We start from the raw sequence: 19,032 nt of genomic DNA, 5'->3' as shown, positions 1-19,032 counted from the left end.
GGTCGGGTTTCTGCTCCTCCAGCCTCCCCTCTGGTCTTTCACACCATCTCACCATTCTTGGTGCAGGAGCCACCTTCCTGGCAACTCTTGCCACCTGGAACGGCTTTTCTGTATCTCTCCAAATCCCAAGTCTGCCTGTACCTCTCTCTGGAGATATGCTGGTGTTGCAACTGTGTTGTTTGTCAAGTTAGAGCATCGATGGAAAACCAGTCATCGGAAGGACGCTACAGATTGAAAGGTGTCTGGTGCTCTTAATGCTGTAAGATCCTTAAGATCAGACAGGATTGGGACCTCTGTTTTAGGGCTTGTACGAAAGGCAGCAGTGCCCCCTATTGCTGTGCAGGAGCATTGCTGCAGTGTTGAGCTAGAGGGGAAAGCACCAGCGACTGAGTCAGAGTGGGCTGGTGATATGGGATGCTCGTAATCTTGCAGCTGTGTGTGCTCTGTCAAGAGCACCTCCTCTGCCTCCTCAACCCAGTATTAAGTGTGCACAATCTATATTGTACATAGGAGACTGTCCTTGGCTGTTAAGAATACCGCAGCACCTAGAGGAGATGCATTGCTGTTGCCCAGTCACCCAACCCCACTGGGATGGGCTAAGCATGGTGTGTAGATGCCAGCAGATCCAGAGCTATGCAGCTGGCTGATGTCGGGCCTGGGTGCAGATGTGGATGTGTGGCAAGGTGTGGCTTTGCACGCTGCTGTTAGAGTAACAAAGGGCAGCCCAGGCCCCTACAGTTCTCAGTGGACCCAGGCAGGCTTGATAACTGGTCTCCGACATTGAGATCAGAGTTAAAATCCAACGCACTTCTGATTGTGACTCAATCCGCATTGGCCACATACACTTCCCCGTCTTCCATCTAAAACAAAAGCTGATGATAGAGGCAGGAACATCCTGTCAGCAGGGGGAGGGGGGGGGGAGGCTTTTTTAAAGAGGAAAAGCTGTTTGAAAAATTGCAAGGAGAACAGGAGGGAAAGAAGTTCTTGGGGAGAGAAACATAAGAGTGATGTATCCCAGGGGGGTTGGCAAATATATTATGCAGAGTTCCAACCAGCACTCACCAACAGGGGTCTGCTCAGATGTGTCCTTGGAGGTTTCCTTTCCAAAGCCAAACTAAGCTCTTGTTTTCCTGGAGCTCAGAGCAATCTGTGACTGCAGAGTTTGTATTAGGACCTAGCTCTCCCTAATGCTACTGATGTGATCTCTAGGCTTTTGGGTGTGTTTGCCCCACTACTGCTGCTCTCTGTGCAGTAGAGAGACCATAACCTCTCTTGTGTTGAATCTCTCCACGTCCTCCATGCGTTGTGGCCACAGCTGTACTGTGGCCAGCTGAATGTAGAAGAGGAATTCTAGGCTTGCACTGGCCACAAGGCATCTGAATGAGACAATGTTGGCAACTCAAAGCTAACTCCTGCCTTTCAGAGTTGGGATTGCTACAAAGCTCTGTAGCAATCCCAGTTGTGAAAGGCAGTGGTTAGCTAGCCTGGCTCCCAAGCAGGAAGTAGACTTGCCTACCTGGGAGGCGAAAGGCTTTGAGTTGCCAACATTCTCTCCTTCCCTGAGTACAGAGGGGCCAATCTCCCGGCTTACAGAACAGGACTGGGGTTTGGGAGAGCTGGTGTGTAGACCCAGTTCTGTCGCTAAGTCGAGTATGGCCTTGGGCAAGACATGTTGGCCGCGCTGTGCCTCAGTTTCCCCAACTGTGCACTGGGGATAAATGCACCCCCATCTGTGAGGCAGGACGGTGAGGCCAGGATTGATTAATGTGAAGTTGTATTAATTTAGTGTTAGCCCTTTGGCTCCAGCACTGGCCTGGCTGCGCCCTTTCCTCACTCTCCCTGCCTTCACTACTACCCTGGCGTGCTCTGACCAGTTTCAAGCAGGCAGATTCCTTGGGATTTCCCTCACCCAAGGGACTTCAGTGCTCATAAAGTGTCCCTGTTTCCCAGCACCATACATGGCAGTGTGCTCGCTTCTTTCCAGTAGTTTGTTCTTCTTACCACTCTGCTTCCCAAGCTGTCTGGGGTCCCCTCAGCCCCATGGGAATGGTTTGCTGTCCCTGGCACCATGTCTGGTTGCCTGATGAGGCAGTCAGAGCGGGCGGGGGGATCGTGCCTCACTCAGGCCAACACAAATAGCTGCAAATCCAAATACCCAAATTGTGTGTGTTCTTCGCGAGGGGCAGGAGCATTCAGGACCCCAGCAGCATCCGGGCCAAAAGAAACAGCCACGGCCTTGTGTTCCAGCAGTTTGTCTGGGTGGATGGAATTAGTTCCCTTACGCTGTTGGCCAGCTGTCAATGAGACCGGAGGCCACGCTTGGTTTTAGACGGCCTTCTAGCTGGGGTCCTAAGAAGGACAATCATTTGGGTTGTGAATTCTTTGTAGCTTTGAGGCATCTGGTTTTCCCTTTATGCTTCATGTCCTCTCTAACCCCGCTGTGGAAGTAGAATAATCTGTTCCACTGCTACTGCTCAGTGTGGGGATTAACCAAGTCCTCCTTTTTATCTGCACTGACAGGTCTGTTGTTTTGGGTGAAATTCACCCCTGTGCAGTGGGGTCAGTACAAAGCGTGTGGTCCATAGGCCAGTTACTCTGTGTGCGGGGAAGGGTCATGATTCCACTTCATTCTGATCAGGTGCCAGGATGGGCAAAGTTTTATACAATGGGTCACCCTTAAACTGTCCAATTCCATTGCACAAGGAAGGCAGGAGGATGGCTTAGCAGACAGAGCCTAGCCAGGAATGCCTGAGTGCTAATCCTAACTCTGCAAAGGACTTGTGTAGCCGTGGCAAGTTCCTTAAAATCCTCTGTGGCTGAGAATCCTCACTAAGATAAAAATCCTCTCCTCCTTCACAGAGTGTTGAGGGTTAATAAATGATTGCAGGGCACTTGGAAAATGGAACCTGGCATGTTTCCGTATTTGTGTCTGTCTCTATCCCTCTCCTGCTTTTAAGGAAATGTTGGTTGGAGGGGGATGTTCACCAGCGTTACAAAATTACTTCCCCGCCCACCCGCCTTTTCCTAGGCTCTGAATACCCTTTCTGTGCTGGGGATTCTCCCCCTGCAACAGCCCCAACGTTGCTATTGTTGACGTCTGATTCCCTTTCTTCTCTGCTGTGCTTTTAGCCTCCGACCGCTAGACATCGAATTCATGAGACGCCTGAGCAAAGTGGTGAACATCGTGCCAGTCATCGCCAAAGCCGACACGTTAACGCTGGAGGAGAGAGACTACTTCAAAAAACGGGTAAGGGGATGGCAGCCTCTCCCCAGCCGGCACATCTTCTCCCTCCCTTCCCCACCGCCCCCTGCAGGGCTGCAAAGCTGAAGGACTGGCCGGGAGCCCAGAGCATTCCTTGGGCTGCAGCTCTGAGTGATCCCATGTGGCAGGAGGAAGGGCCTTCGCCTCCAAACAGTTCCTTGTGTTTCTCTTGGATCTCTGTCAGCTCACAGTGGATTTCAAGCTCTTGGTCTCCCTCTGCATGGCTGTTTTATTTTTCCCCCCAAGTCTGCTTTTATGGTTTTTAGGAGGCCAGTCCTGCTGTATGTCGAGCCTCTAAACCCTTTTTGGGGAGTCTATATTACTGCACATACAAAGCCTGTGCTGAGATTCTGTATCATTGCAGGATACAGTGATGATCCAGAATGCGGGCCAAAATGTATGCGTGCTGAGCTCAGCTCTGAGATTGACGGGGGAAGCAAACGATGCAATTCCCTTGTCTCAGTCTACAGCCAAGCGTGCTGTTTCCTTGTGGTGCCGCTGCTTTGCTTTGGCTTTCAAAGGGCTATAAATCCAGTAATGTGACCGATGATGTTGCTGCAAGCGTGATGGTCTCAGCATGTGCTGCAGAAATAAGCAAGCCGCCAGTCGCCTCTTGGATTGCTGCTTCTCGAGTCTGAATTGCCATTCTGAGCATAAATAGCCTGGGTTTTGCCAACCCAATAGCTCAGCCAGCGTTCCATAAATATCCCCACGGAATGCAGCGAGGCTGATGCAGGAAGGAAACGGGCAAGGGGTGGAGTCAGGTAGGTGCAGGGAAAGGGGTCTCAGGGTTGTCCTGCTGACTTCAGGATGTCCTGGTCCTCTAATCGAATATTAACCCATAAGAGCCCAGCGGGGAGGAGGGCTTTGTATGTGGTAGCAAATAGCTTGAGGTGCAAGGGTTCATTGTAAATCCAGGCTCAAGGCAGTGAAGGAAAATATGAAGCACAGCTAAATCCACGTGCTCAAATGTCTCCATAAGCATCTGACTTGCAGCAACAGAAGCAAAGAGATTCCCAGTTTGATTCCAGCCCATTCTTGCCTTGGGCAATATAGCAAGGCTATGGGGAGAGGGTTTGCTAACGTTCTGCATGAGGAGGGACTCTCGGGGTGGGGGGGAGAACACAGATTGTAGTATCCAGGTCATCGGGGGATGCTATGGATGGTGGAGGGAGGCTACAGAGCTCTGAAGCCTGCCTGGCTGGAGTCTTACTCAAAGCATCGCTGCGGAAGGGGAGGAGCTGCCCTGCTCACTGAATGTCATCCGCCTGCTGGGGTTCAGAGCTGGCTTGAGCATCTCCCCGCCCCATCCATGGGAGAGAGAGCCATGAATTGAAACCACCGATCTGACTTGTGGGGTTGAATCCAAATTTCACAGCTGGGTCCATCTCTACAGTGGGCCAAGCAAAGTTTTGGAAATGGAGCCAGATCTTGTGGCCCAGCCCAGGCTGCGCTTTATCAGGCAGCCCGTGCTCTCGGGGACAAGTGAAGAGCGGTTGCGGTCGGGGGAGGGCTGTAACAGCGACGGTCTAGCCTGCCGTAGTCTGGTATTTCCCGCTGACTTTTCCACAGGCCGTTTGCTCAGTTCAGAAGGTACAAGGCGTGTGCACGCGTGTGTGTTGCTCCCTCTCCGTCTGCCTAGCTGCTGGAGCTAGAGTCAGTCCAGAATCTGAAAATCCAGCTTGGCTCACTGTGCCTCAGATATCATCCTTGGCAAGAAAAGCCTGTGCTTTCGGAACTGAGCTGACCATGTTGACGCATCAGGCGCAATAGAATCCAGCTGGCTCTCCCGGTGCCGTATTGGCTTTGTCAAGGAAGCAGGAACAGATAGAACTTGAAGACTCAGCAAATTTTGCCCTTCGCTGTTTCAGCGCTGTACCACCCTATTCACTCTAATCTCTGAGCAGCACTGGGCCCTGGTAGCAGGAAGGCAGGCTAAGCAGCTCCTCCTTTTTATTGAGTTACATTTTTTTATCCTAACCAAACTCTTAAAATCCTTCCCAAAGGGAGGTAAAAACGTAACTGTGTTGGTCTATGCGCCATGTGAAACTGGACCCCTTGCACCCTTCTGCAACGGGCTCTAAAGGAACCAATCAACAGCTCCAGATCCTCAGCTGATGTAAATCAGGAGACAGTGGAGCTGTGCTGTTTTACACCAGCTGAGGATCTGGCCCCCAGTGGTCAAATATGGCTCTGGCAATACGGGTTAGGGGTGTATGGGTGTCTCTCTCTCTAGATCTATACACACGGGCACAGCTGTAATATGCAATGGCCTCATCTGCATTAGGTGGCCATAGTGTATTGGAAGGTGATTTAGCTGGAACTGCCGTTAAACTCTTTTCTGGCCCATTGTAGTGGTGATGGAACATTAACCACCAGCGGCTGTGTTGTCCCCATTCAGGTCTCAGTAGGTCCGGATTCTGTTCTTGCTTGGGTGGGGATAATTCCCATGGGCCGGGTGGCATTATTCCAGATTTACGCCAGTGCTCTGTTAACTTACACCAAAGTGGAGTCCAAAGACCTGCACAGTCGTTCCTTCCCACATTAAAGCCAAGCCTGCTCCTGAAACCGCAGCATGTCTTTGCTGGTGTTACGTGACTTCCCCGCCCCCAAGAATGGAGAGTGCTTTCAGGTGGGGAAGTTTGTCAGAGTGGATGTTTCTGGCTTGGGGGAGGGAGTTCACCTCCCCTGAAGTCCAGGGCTGATATAGAGCCAGTGTCAGCCTCACGGCACTGGCACCATTCAGACTTGGATTCAAACGTGAGTTTTCTTCAAGGCAAACATCACAGGTGTGTTCTGGTGCTGATGGCACCCGAATCTCCCTCCAGGAAGCTGGTATCCGTGTGCGTCTAGTGCATGCACCTCAGCGAGATGTTCACAGCACTGGGGAGTGTGGGCCAGCACATTCTGCACGCCCCCCCCCGCCCCCCCCTGCCGCTCGGTGTCAGGGTTGCTAATCCCATGCACATTAGAGGATTCAGGAGCTTGAAAATCCCTGACACTGATGCCCGGTTGGATTCAGGAGCTGAAAATCTGCCCTTCTCCCTGGGTGAATGGTGCAGTGCCAGTGCTTGGTTTAAACCTGACACTGATCTGGCATAACAGACCATCCACCTGTCTGGGTAGGATGCTCTGCCCTTTAGGTCTGGTGTGGAGGAGGGAATGACCTCACTGTTGAACGACCCAATGCTACCGTCTGCTTAAGGCAGTGAAGAGCAGTGTGTGGTGTGCCAAGGGGAGTACGAGCCACCCCTCCACCTCAAACCCATGGATCTGTGGGGAGGGGGTGGCTGAGTAGCTGGTGGAGGATCAGCCCAGTGTCTAGCAGGGGAGAAGCTCTGGTGTTGTCTCAGACACATAGCAGGTCCCAGACTGCGAAGTGAGGCTCCCTCAGAGCAAGTCTCCTGGCAGATGGTTTGTTTTCAATTAATATATTTCCGAGATCCCATTCCAGGCTCTTCAGCCCCTGGGGCTTGGGTGTCACTACTCCACTGTGCTTCTCGGAGCAGGGTGCCTCTCTCCTGTGCTGTTATCCTGTGCAGGGTCCATGGTGGCTTAACCCACCGATCAGTGTGTGTCTGTCCTCCTCTGAGCTCGATCCCCAGAGAGTGGGAGTCTGTTAATCTGCCCAGCTACTGAGCACGACCCTGGAGTCTGCAGCTTTAGCTCATGCTTTCAGCTCTGGAGGCCGCTGGCTCAGTTTGCAAGGTATCAGCCAAGATTGCAGCCATTGCAGTAGCCAATGCCATGGAGCAGCTTGGTTTTCTCCCCACGGTGTCAGGCTGGACAGAGGCACACTGTTCCTGGAGCGGGATTTCCCACACCGTCTGTGTTCTCATTCATGGCCAGCTGCAGCGCCTACCTGAAGGGACATTATAAAGGTCTCAGATAGAAAGAGCAAGTTCGTGCATCTACAGTTCACTGAGCTGTGTCTTCCTGTCCCCACGGGATCCCTCTCAGGATATGCAGCACCAGATCTGGGGTTCCTCTTCCAGGGAATGGGAGCAAGACAAAAATACCAAACAGTGGCTTGCTAACTTATTCTGGGGCACCCAAACTTGCCCACCTCCAAGTCTCATGAGCACGTGCCTGGGAGATGCATGGTCGCCCTGACTTGCTGCAGACGGTGCAGGCTGTCACTACCCTTTCTTTTTAATATGAAGGCGGGGCCGAGCTTGCAATGCTTCATCTTGATCTGTGTGGCCTTCTGCTCCGCTCAGAGATGGACGCTATCCTGGGGGTGGTGGGGTGATGGAGAGAGGATCTTCTAGAACTTCACAGGCTGCACTTCAGGCTGGGTGAATCAAACACGTGTCCTTCACTGAGCAGTAAGGAGGGGAGGGGAAGCAAGGTTCCCTGACTAGTTCCAAGCTGGGAAGGGCTTTGCGTTACTCTAGGGCCATTCAGTATTGTGCAGGATGCAGCCTTGCCATGCTGCTGGGGAGGCTGAAAGGCAGCAGCCGTGGTCATGGAGTCTAACGTGGTGTCCTTTCCGTGTCCGTCTTCTTCAGATCACGGCTGACCTGCTCTCCAATGACATTGACGTGTATCCCCAGAAGGAGTTTGATGAAGACTCTGAGGACCGGCTTGTGAATGAGAAATTCAGAGTGAGTGGACGGTGCTTTCATCCTGTAGCACTGTGGCCCATAGTTCTTTGGGCTGGGCCCTACAGCTCCAAAGGCTTGTGAAGATTTTGTGGGGGTTCAGCAAAGTGCCAGTATTTCCTATCCAAGGCTGGTGCACTTTACCTCTGTTTGTGCACAGAGACTGGAGACAATATAGAAAGAGAGGGTGGGAGATTTGCTCCCAAGGGCATGAGTATTGCCTGATTTCAGCCTTAGCCTGGGATGCTGAGCCCCGTCCTCCTGGCAGTGGGCTGGCTGGGTGTTTGCTCCACTTCCCTCCCACAGGGATAGGAAAGTAGGTAGAGTGGCCTTCCTTCTTGTGTTGTGTCCCTGACACCACTGGTCTGGGCCTTGGGGAATATTGGCTGTTGCTGCTCTCCGAGGAGCAAGCGAAGGCCTCCTGCAGCTGGCGTTTGGGGGCTGGGGCTGTGACTTGTTTCCAGATGACTCATTGAGAACTGGCCTGGCTGTTAGAGTCCGGTTCCCTAAATGTGACACGCTGGGCCATAGTATTCGCCCAACAGGGGCCCTGGAGGCAAAGCCAGGCTGGGAAGCTAGGCTAGGAAGAGGAGGACTCTGAATGAGAACGTTTCCCAGCCCTTTGGCACCCACTGATACTTTCTGACTCTGAGATGCGACAGCTGGCAGTGGGGCAGCAAATCAGCCATTAACGATGGGCTAGTGTCATCTTTCTGCCACTCTTTCAAGCCCTCTTGCCCTTTGAGGTGTCGCTGCAGCTTCCTCCTAGGTCAGGGGTGGGCAAACTATGGCCCACAGGGCTTTGGATCCAGCCCATGGGATTGCCCCCTGTGGTGTCACAGGCCCTGTGCCGCTTTCAGCAGCGGCCAGCCTGACGTCCCTGCGGCCCCTGGGCCCTTGCCTCCAGGCACCGCTTCCCGCAGCTCCCATTGGCCAGGAACAGGGAACCACGGCCAATGGGAGCTTCGGGGGAGGTACCTGGAGGCCCAGCAAGGCAGCAGCACTTCCTGGAGTGGCGCGGGGCCGGGGCCAGGGCAGGCATGCAGGGAGCCTGCCCTCGCCCCCATGCATGCTGCTGCCACCACAGAGCCCGAACCCCTCCTGCACCCTGCCCCCCAACTCCCTGCCCTAAGCCCCCTGCCTGCACTGCGCACCCCTCCTGCACCCCAACTCCCTTCCCTGAGTCCCCTTTGTACACCCCGCACCCCTCCTGCACCCCAACCCCTTTCCCTGAGCCCCCTCCCACATCCCGCACTCCCTCCCGCACCCCAACCCCTTGCCCCAGCCCTACATACAATTTCCCCACACAGATGTGGCCCTTGGCCCAAAAAGTTTGCCCACCCCTGTGCTAGGTTATGATTCTCCCTCAACAGCCTTTAACAAGTGGGCAGAGGAGCCCCTCCGCGCTGTGCGCTGTTGCCAAGCCATGTACAGGCGATGCCCTTTTCCTGTCGCGCTCTGGGTGGAGGCATCCTGTTCTCTGAAGAGAATTTCCCTCTGGCGGCACTATTGATTGGAGGCTTTAAATAGTAAGAGCTAGCCGAGAGGGGCACGATTGGAAGGGAGCGGCCAGGATAGAGATGCGTTGGCAGATTTTTATTGGTGTCTGTGACTGGAGCAGCAGGGGGCGTTGCAACAAATGGTGCTAACAGCATTCACAGAGCTGCGTGTGAGGCCCTGCCCAGCGCTTGCTGAGGTGATCCGTCCCTCGCTTTGGTTTTCGAAAGCCCCCAATCCCCCATTTTTAGTCCTGGCTGACTGCCGTGTTTCACAGAGCTACCACCCGTCTCCCAAAGGGAAGCCGAGGAAGTTGGGCCTTTCTTGGGAGAGCAGCTGCGGTTGGGTTGGCCCCACACATGGCGGCGGCGATGTTTCTAGCCTCCGTTGCTGTGCCCCCATTAACGTGCATTGGAAACCGACAAGTCAAACCTATGGAGATGTTCCTGTGAAACTCGTCAGTAAAAAATCCCTTCTGTAGATTTCTCTGGGGGATAGACCCACAGCCCGGAGACCAGAGCTCTTAAACACTTACCGGAACAGCTTTGCCTGCCGGGCTGGCTGTGGATTATCCTACCCAACACCGCTCTGCCCAGTTTGGTTTACCTGCTGCCTTCCTGGATGAAGCCATTAACCTGTGCACTATGTTCTGTCCCTCCAGGAAATGATTCCATTTGCAGTGGTGGGCAGTGACCAGGAATACCAGGTTAATGGGAGAAGAATTCTTGGAAGGAAAACAAAGTGGGGCACCATTGAAGGTAGGGGCTGTCGTCGTTTGCTCCCACCACCCCCGTGTCTGTCTTCTGCAGTGTTTGAACGGGAAGTCAAAGGGTGGTAATTGGAAGCATGTGTAATATGTGGATAGAGCGCGCACTACTGCCCTCTCCAGAATAGAGCAGGGTCCAGTTCTGGGGTTTTGATGGGAGTGGATCTTGAAAGCCTTGTGACACTGCAGAGCGCAGGCCAAGCATCCCAGAGCCTGGGGTCTCATGGCTGGTGGGCAGCTTGTGTGAAATGACTCTGGCAGCTCTCCATTCGCAGAGAAGCAGACGCGTGAGGTTCCCTCCAGAATGGTGCTGGGGCCCTACAGAGGAGATTACACGGCTGCTATTGAAGGAGAAGCACTGGTGTTTGATAAGTGGTCATAAGGGAGGCAGTATGGCTCAGTGGTTAGGGCATCAGGCTGGAGTCCAGGAGACCTGGGTTCTGTTTCTAGCTCTGCCACTGAGCTGCTGTGACCTTGAGCAAGTCACTGGCACTCGTGGAACCTGTCTCCCCTCTTACCGCTTTCTCTGCCTTGTCTGTTTAGACTGTTAGCTCTTTGGGTCAGGCACTGTCTTAGTGTGTACATGCCTAGCACAATGGAGCCTGATCTCAGCTGAGGCCAATGAAGGTGCTACTGTAATACAGATCAAGAGCTTCCCCTCCTACGCTTCCCCACAGGGCTTTGAAATATTTCAGTCTCTGATGCCTGTTCCATGCTCCCCTCACCCCTCTTGCCCTTCGCCCCCAACGCAGTGCATCCCCGCACCTCCCAAAGCAACATTCCCACCGCTGCCCTGCAGTGTCATGGGAGTTGAAGGACCAAGGAAGGAGAGGGCTCCTGAAGAATCCCTGTGATTGAGGGTGAGAGCAGGGTCATTTCTGAGCCCTTTCATTGTTCTCCTGACTGCTGGTTAGGAGGGGAGGATCCTCCACTGCTCCCGTTGTTTTCCTTTCTGTTGTCTCCCTTCTCTCCTGTCTTCTGCCCTGATGCCAGCATCTTTCTCTTGTTCAACAACTGCCCCCAAGGAGGAGCCTGGCTGCAGGAGTGCCATGTAAGTGTGAAGATTCTCTTAACAGGCTCTAGAAATCTGTTTTCCTAGCCTGCAGCCATTGTTGGTGCAGTTGTGCCTGGAAATCTGTAGTCCAAGGTGACCTGAAACTGCCGCATTCTGATGGAGAAAGACAGGAAGGGAGCACGTGAGGGGATGGGGATTCCGTGAGCATTTTCCACCAGAAGCATCTGGTCTGCCCTAGAGACTAGAGAATGAGGGAGGAGAAGATGATATTCCAAGAGAGCTATTGTGGGGGGTTGGGCTGTCCCTTGTTTAACTACAAGGGCCAACATACACTGGAGAGAGAGCAAGCCTTTGTTACATATTCACCCCCTTTATCCCTGCAAGGTCCTAGAGCTCCCCATACTCATCTCTGCTGCCTCCCAATGGTTCTCCAGAGAAGACTGGACACGCCTGCTATTGCTGAGGAGGAACGTGTGCCTGTTAGGAGGTGGCACTCCCATTCGACAACTTTTATCTGTCCAAAGGAACAAAAATGGGCACAGCCCCAATTTAGCACTTTTTATTTTATTTTATGTTGCCAGTCACCTTCAGTGGATTCAGCTGCACTAGCAATAGCCACTGTGCTCAGTTGGGACTTTCTCTGCCCCACGAAATAGTCTCCATCCACCTACCCCCCACTCCCTAATCAGCAGAGGCTGGGAATGAAGGATACTGAGTGGTGCCATCTTTTGCCTCTCTGAAAACGCTAGGATCAAGTTGAATGGGGGCGGGGCCCTTCTTCCCATCCCCCCAGTGCCTGCAGGGGGCACACAGCCTTTTTTTCCATCTTGCTGCTTCATGAAAGGGCCCACAAATAGCCGTATCCAGCTCCTCAGGCCCTCCCTGCCTTGCATCTGGAAGGGACCCTCCACGCACCAGGCCAGTCTCCTCAGTTGCTTCAGGAGCCTGAAACCGAATGCTGGCTGCCTGAGGGGGGGTTAAGGGGGGTGTCTGTGCAGACGGGCAGCCTCTCAGCACCCGCTGGGGTGTTTGACTAGTCCTGTCCAGGACTCTCGCGGGATCTGTTCTTCTCTCTTCCCCACCACGTGCTGAACCTTCCTTTCTTCTTCCTCCTTCCACTCTGCTTTCCTCTTTTCATTTCTTTTATTTTCTCTCCCTTCTTTCCTTCCACAGTCGGTTTCACGCCAGCATTTCACTGGGGAAGCATACCTCTAACAGATGACACATACTCTGCTCTGGGTAGCAAGGATCCCAGAGGCACAGTCCATGTGATTTCACTGCTCCCTCCCTCTCTTCCCCCCCACCTTCCATTTCAGAGCTTTTTCGATTCTTTTTATAGAAATCCTATTTTGAGTAAGCGCTTAACAAAGATGCCAGAGAAACCCATTTTATTTTAAACCCTTGGATGCCCTCTTGTGGCCCGTTCTTGGTAACTCTCAAGGCTTGGCAGTGATGGTCCTGGGTGGGTTTGTGAGAAATGCTGGTCATCCTTCAGGTGGGGGGTATCTGCCTTCAGTATAGGGAGACTCAAGGACCCAACATTTGCCATTGGCTATGTTGCAGAAGTAATGTTGTTAATCTGCTTGCTATTTGAGCATTGTGTTCACCCATGTAGAAAACAAAGGGATCCTTTGCCCAAGGATGTGTCCCTCTGAATTAGACCAAGAGCACTGTTCAAACACACAATGTACTGAGAGCAGGACAGAGGATGATCACACAGCACTGTGATCTTTTTTTAAAGGCTTTTCTCTCCACACAGCTTTTAATCCAAACAGTCCCAATATTAGATCATGTCATTCCACAGCATGAATCAAGATTGGGGGGAGGGGCAGACTAAGATCCAGAGATCTGCTCCAGGTCCCACAGGAAGTCTGTGGTAAAGCCAGGAATTGAATCCAGGGCTACTGAGGCACAGTCTAGTGCCTTAACCACAAAACCATTCTCCCCTTTGCCTTTCTGGTTACCCCAGGCCATCCCGGGAGACACTTGCGTTGAAACAGTTTTGTTGTTTTGCGAGGAGTCACTTGGTGTTCCTTGCCTTGGTGACGCAGTGAAGTGGTAGGGGGCTTACACTGGAGTGTGTTCACTCCAGCAGCGAGTGAGCATGAACAGAGGAAACAGGCATGAAAGCTCTTCCCGTCTCTTGCCAGCTGTTCTTTAGGCAGGTAACAGCTAATGAGCCTCTGTGTAAATATCCTGGCTTACGATGGCAAAGAGGCTTTTTCCTCATGACAGGCAAATATTGATTTTAAGCCTGTGGAATCCCTCCGCTGAGTGACCCTTCTGCTGGGCTGAAGCCCCTGCTCCAGGCTGTTTGCAAGCCCACCGTGCACTAGTGCAAATTCTGGAACAAAAGGCAGAGTCCCGCTTGTCCTGAAATTGCTGCCTTGCTCAGGAAACGTGGCTGTGTTCTGGGCTGCGGCCTAACGGTTTGCCTCCTCTTCTCCTTTCCAGTTGAGAACACGACACACTGTGAGTTTGCTTATCTGCGGGATCTCCTGATCAGGTCGGTATAACTGCTCTTGGGTGAGAAAGAGACTCCATTGTTGTGTTTGTCTCACTTCTGCCAGCAGGTGGCATCAAAGGGAAGGGCAGAGCTCTGCCCTTGCTTCTTGCAGATCACAGTAGCAACAGCTGCTGTGCAATCCGTAGCCTCTTGAATGAGGACGTGAACTAGGGGGCTTCCCGTGTGCGCTGGCCAGCAGGAGAAGTTAGGGAGTAGGGAATGGGAAGGGAGCCCTGCTGTCAGACTAGTGATACCCACGATAGAGGCATCCTAAAGATTGCTTCGGGCCCAGTGTCTCCTGCATCAACGTGCCAGCTGCCCAATGCCACAATACATCTCCATGCCCTCCAGTTGGCTGCTGTAGCACTGGGCTCATACTAGTGAGTGGAATCCCAGGTGTGGTTCCCTACAGTGGCAAAGGTGATGCTCTAAACCCTGTTTAAACCCTTCTGAAGAGTAACCACCTCCAAGCCTAAAACTTCTGCACAAGACTAGTCCCTGCAGTCACACCAGCTAGGTTAAAGTGATAAGGGGCATTGGACTTGTGTATCGTCGCTTAAGTTGATTGCCAGCTTGGATGGGGGGAAACTTCCCCTCATGATATATGGAGTCTAGGAATTCCAGGCCTTTCCCTGAAGCCCCTAGCTCTGGTCACTGTCGGAGGTATTACACTGAAGTGTAAAATGACCAGGGGCCATTTGGTCGCTCCTGGGTGAAAGATATGACTGACACACAGCCTGACTTTGAGACGGGCCCAACCTGCTGTTTGGATGTGAGTCATACTGCTCTCAGAAGTGCTTTGCAGACTAAAGGGCGGGTAGCAAGTGGAGAGAGGGGCGTGCTGGTTGCAGAGTTGTGCGTAAGGGCCCCTGTGAGAGGAAGAGCCTTCTCCACAGGTTGCAAAGCTGCAGAGAGCTCTGAGCTGGGGAAACCTGTGGTGGCCATTCCTTGCCAATGCAGGCTGCTTCCCTGAGTGTATTCCACCACTCCCCATAACCCCTTCTAGGCAGTCAACCCTGAGGTATGGGCTTTCCCCATCCCTGCAAATAGTGTGCAGGGCTCAATACCTCCCCCGTGAGCCAGGCTAGATCTGCCCGGAGCCTTTCCTCCAACAGTAATCCCATGGCCAAGCCCTTCCTTGCCATCGCATTGGATCACCTGTCAATGCCTGCCTCAGAACAGCAGGGAATCGAGAGAAACTGAGAGTTGTGGGGAGGGGGCTGATGGAGGCTCTGTGCTACCACCTGCCTCTCCCATATGAGTGATTCCTCCCCCAGGGGAATGGGAGGCCAAGCTGCTCTTGTTCCCCCTCCCCGTTATCAAAGTTTCCCTGAGCCAATGGCTCATCAGGCCAAAGTGGTTAAGGCACATCTGTTTCCTAGCCCACGGGACCCAGGAGCAATGTGGCCAGCATTGCCTCCGACCGCCTTTGACTGCCCTAAACGGATGGGGGCCCATTTGGGGGCCTCGTGAACTGGAGGTGGTCTTTGCATGAGATTGAGCAAGGCTTGAACCCATGACTTTCAGAATTGTACTTGAGTGCCTCAGCCACTCCACTACCGCACCTCATGGGAGGAGGGCGGAGATGCAGAGGTTAAGGGGGTGAGAGAGGCAGTACTCTTCCAAGACCTGCCTATACTGTAAGCTCTGCCCACTGCAGATGCTCCGCCTACTCGCAGTCTTCAGAGGGTCAAAATATGAGCCTGTGGGCTCTTTGGGCTGGGCTCTCTGTAGAGGGGACCACACACGTCCGTTGGGGCAATTTTAATGAACAGGGGCAGTTGGCATCTCTCAGGGCTGTTGTTCCAACTGCATCAGGTACATTGGGGTTATGTTCTCGAGGTTCCCGGAATAATGAGAAGGGCTAGAGACCTTGAAATTGCGCGGTTTGAGGTGGCAGCATGGGAGAGGTGGTGGCAGACTCTGCTGCCGTGAAAGCCCCATTGTGGGGCCACGCATCTGCGCACAGAGATCTCATTTAACCGGCTTCTCTGCTTCCCTCAGGACACACATGCAGAACATCAAGGACATTACCAGCGGCTTCCACTTTGAAGCCTACAGAGTGAAGCGGTTGAACGAGGGCCGGAGTGCGCTCTCCAACGGCGTGGCCGACCAGGAGGCCAACGAAATGTAACCGTCTCGCTCCGTCGCCAGGACCCAACGCGCTCGCGCTCTCATTTCTTCCCCTCCCCCCTTTATTTTTATATAATTCTTCTGCCACTGCCACCGTCCCCCTCCCCCGCGCTGCCGATGTTAACTGACCAAATAACCCGATGCCGTATCTATCGTGAAAAGCGTGGTGACTGCCAGTCCCCTGGCGCTGCCCGCCTCGTGGCGCAGGGGTTCCGTTCTCAGCTCCTGTTGGGCGTAACGAGGGGCAGCTGGGTGGTTAGACAGGATGGCAGGGGAGGGAGAAGGGAGGGGAGGAGATGACTGTCCCATGTCAGAAGTCAGGCCTTGGCTACACTGGCGCTGTACAGCGCTGCAACTTCCTGCGCTCAGGGGTGTGAAAACACACACCCCGAGCGCAAGTGCAGCGCTGTAAAGCACCAGTGTAATCAGCGCTGCACGCTCGCTCGCAGCGCTGCAAGCTATTCCCCTCGGAGAGGTGGAGTACTTGCAGCGCTGCGAGAGAGCTCTCTCGCTGGCGGCGCGACTACAGCCGCGCAGCGCTGTGAATCCCCAAGTGTAGCCAAGGCCTCAGTCTCTATTTATTCTCTAACACTAGCCCAAAGTGTAACCCCAGGGTAGGTGGAAGAGCCCCCTCCTCGTGAAAGCCTGCTCCAACTAACTCTACCTGGCTTCACCAGGAGCTGGAGCGGGCCCCGAGGGTTGCTTTATAATGAAATCCAAGCCATTAGGTAGGGGTGAGTCTCCTCCTCCTTGCTCATAGGAGCCGATCATGAAATTAATCTGATTTCTCTCTCCTCCGTGTCTTGAAACGGCACCATGGAGTGGGGCCGGGGGCTGCCTCGGAGAAGAGGCGGCCTGCCCTCCTTGCTGCCATGCATCATGTCTGTAAAGATCGTTGGAACCAGATGGCTTTGCCCTGCGTCACGTGGCTCTTTTATTTTCTCCTCCGTCCATTAAAGGCAAGGCTTTCTCTAAGTAAACGTGGCCTTCATAAGCGAGGTGCGGGCATGAGGATAGATAGGGAAGGTGATCACAAGCTTACCTCTGCCTCCTTTCTTCTGCCCCCAGCCCTGTGCCTAGCCAACCCACTCACTCCACTCCCTGTCACCTGCCTACATGCAATAAGCCAGGAATGCCATGGGGTGACTCACAGATCTCTAAATCCCAGCCCGCTCTGAGAGAAGTGCCTTTGAATTCAGCTCCCATGCAATAGCTAGTTTGTCTGTGCAGCCTGCCAAATGCCAATTGAGATGGACTCTTCAGAGATTCTTCTTCCCAGTTTTTCCCTGTCACTCAGTGCTTGGATCATACCTATGGCTGGTTTCCTGGGAACACTTGTGTATTTATTTTTAATTCAGTGTCCTTGTTGAAGGCTCAGAGTACGTTTGTGTATGAAGGGGGCTGAGAACAGAACCATCTCTGCAAAGCACGGGCAGGGGGCCGGAATTCTTTGTACTGTGTGACTTGTGTGTTTTATTAGGTTTTAAATAAGCCAGAGGAGGTTGTTGGATCAATTTGGTTTATTCCTTTACCTGGGCAACTTATATGTACATAGCCAGTTCCTTAATCTGGCAGTGCTTTCTCTAGAGAAGCATGTGCGTGCACACAGACCGAGCCCCGCATGCCACACGCATGTTAGAAGCCTTCAGCTGTAAGAAAGGCTAGGCTGGTATCTCACGCAAGCTTTGTAGTATAGGGTCCTTGATCCCCAACATGGTCTGTTGACTTAGATCAGCTACCGTAAACGCCAAGTGTGCTTAAATGAAACTCCATGCAGGGACAGAACCACCCATGTGCAAGTCGATCTTCGAGCAGAGATCCAACGCTCTGCCTTCAACTTCTGTCTAAAAGCCCAGCCCCAAAATTCTGGTGCCTGCCCAACATCACTTTTCTGACCACCCCCCCACACCCCGCCGTGGAGGTGTAAGACTGTGCCCAGATTGTCTCCTCTTGGTGCTCCCACTAACTGGCAAAGGTGTCCCAACTTCCAGCCTCACGGAGACTCCTGCAGAGCCCCCTGAGGGATGAGACCAGTTACACATTTACAGTTGGTAGGAAGGTTTTGAAAAGGGATGCTGTTCTCGCCTTGATTCAGAGGCCCACACGCTCTTTTTCATCAGTGGAGTATCTGCAGACTGCTGCTGCTCCCCCCACATCACTCTTCAGAGACCCAGCCATAGAGGGTGCTCAGGGCTGCATCCCTCCACGCCATTTCCAGCTGTCTTACTATCCGTGCCAGGCTGGTTGCAACAGGAACCCATTGCAGGCGCATTGAGTTTAGCAGGGCCCAATTCCGCATGATAGCAGAGGGAAGTAGCATCTTGCAAGATCGCCCCCCTTCGTGCCTGCGTGGGCAGATGTTCTATACTGGTGGGTTTGGTTATGGGACACATGATGTGTCTGTGCAGGTGTGTTTGCCTTGCAGGTAAAATCCGTACTCCCCTTTAACTCTGTTTCGCCCCCCTCCTGGAAAAAATGTAGGAATTTTTACAGAGCTGTGTTAAGTTGAGGAAAATGAATTATTTACTTGCTGACTTGCTATATTTTAGCAAAAACAAACTATTGTGTATTAACTGAAAAATGTATGAATTTCAGGTGTTAAGAAGACTATTAAAGGGGAGGGTAGAAAGTCTTTTCTGCGTGATGCACTTCTGCAATTATCACCATCTTAAACTCCTTTCCTAGACAGTATCTCAAGCTGGGCCAAGCAAGACATGCCGCTTTCTCCTTTGTAATCTAATTTTTGGGAAAAAAAATGTTTAAAAAAATTAATCCAGATCTATTAAATATGGCCTTTTGGGTGTTATATGCATTATGACAAATTTAGTCCTTTTTTGTATAAATAATAGTGTTTAATATGTATTTCCCAAAATAAATGTTTCAAATGCAAATGGAAAGAGGCTTACTTGGAAATGTTTGGTGGTTGTTTTTTTCAGAGCCACACAACCTCAGGAAGGTTGATCTTGTGTCGGAACTTTTACTATGCAAGGGCATTTCTTCCTGAAGGCAAACCCAGGGGCTGCAGGGATTGTGTTAGGGTCTCCGTAGGTGGTGCTCTTATTCGAATTGCTACGGTCCCAGTGCCACCATGCTGGGGTATTGGGGGTGCCACTTTTGAATAAGACAAAAGAGGTCCTGTGGCTAGTAAAGATCCCTCTGGTTCTTTCAACAATAATAAGGATATTGGGCCAGATCTGGGATATAAGTGGAGATAGATGTTGAGCAGCCTTAAAAATCTGGACAGGCAGC

At 52.6% G+C, this 19,032-nt stretch overlaps 1 protein-coding gene across 5 annotated transcripts in view; it reads left to right on the top strand.

The window, feature by feature from the left end:
• The window catches only part of SEPTIN9 (septin 9), a 252,992-nt gene extending 234,304 nt beyond the window's left edge, over positions 1 to 18,688 (top strand). For all 5 annotated transcript variants that reach the window (XM_054047105.1, XM_054047107.1, XM_054047106.1 and 2 more), the window contains 5 exons: positions 3,130 to 3,247; positions 7,774 to 7,869; positions 10,025 to 10,121; positions 13,599 to 13,650; positions 15,655 to 18,688. In XM_054047105.1, coding sequence (XP_053903080.1) covers positions 3,130 to 3,247; positions 7,774 to 7,869; positions 10,025 to 10,121; positions 13,599 to 13,650; positions 15,655 to 15,784 — 493 coding nt within the window. In that variant the 3' untranslated portion in view covers positions 15,785 to 18,688. The remainder of the gene's footprint in view (positions 1 to 3,129; positions 3,248 to 7,773; positions 7,870 to 10,024; positions 10,122 to 13,598; positions 13,651 to 15,654) is intronic.
• The last annotated feature ends 344 nt before the right edge of the window (positions 18,689 to 19,032 follow it).

The sequence above is a fragment of the Malaclemys terrapin genome, chromosome 13, assembly GCF_027887155.1.
Source record: "Malaclemys terrapin pileata isolate rMalTer1 chromosome 13, rMalTer1.hap1, whole genome shotgun sequence".
In the NCBI taxonomy this organism is placed as follows: Eukaryota; Metazoa; Chordata; order Testudines; family Emydidae; genus Malaclemys; species Malaclemys terrapin.
This window is presented reverse-complemented; position numbering and strand designations above follow the sequence as displayed.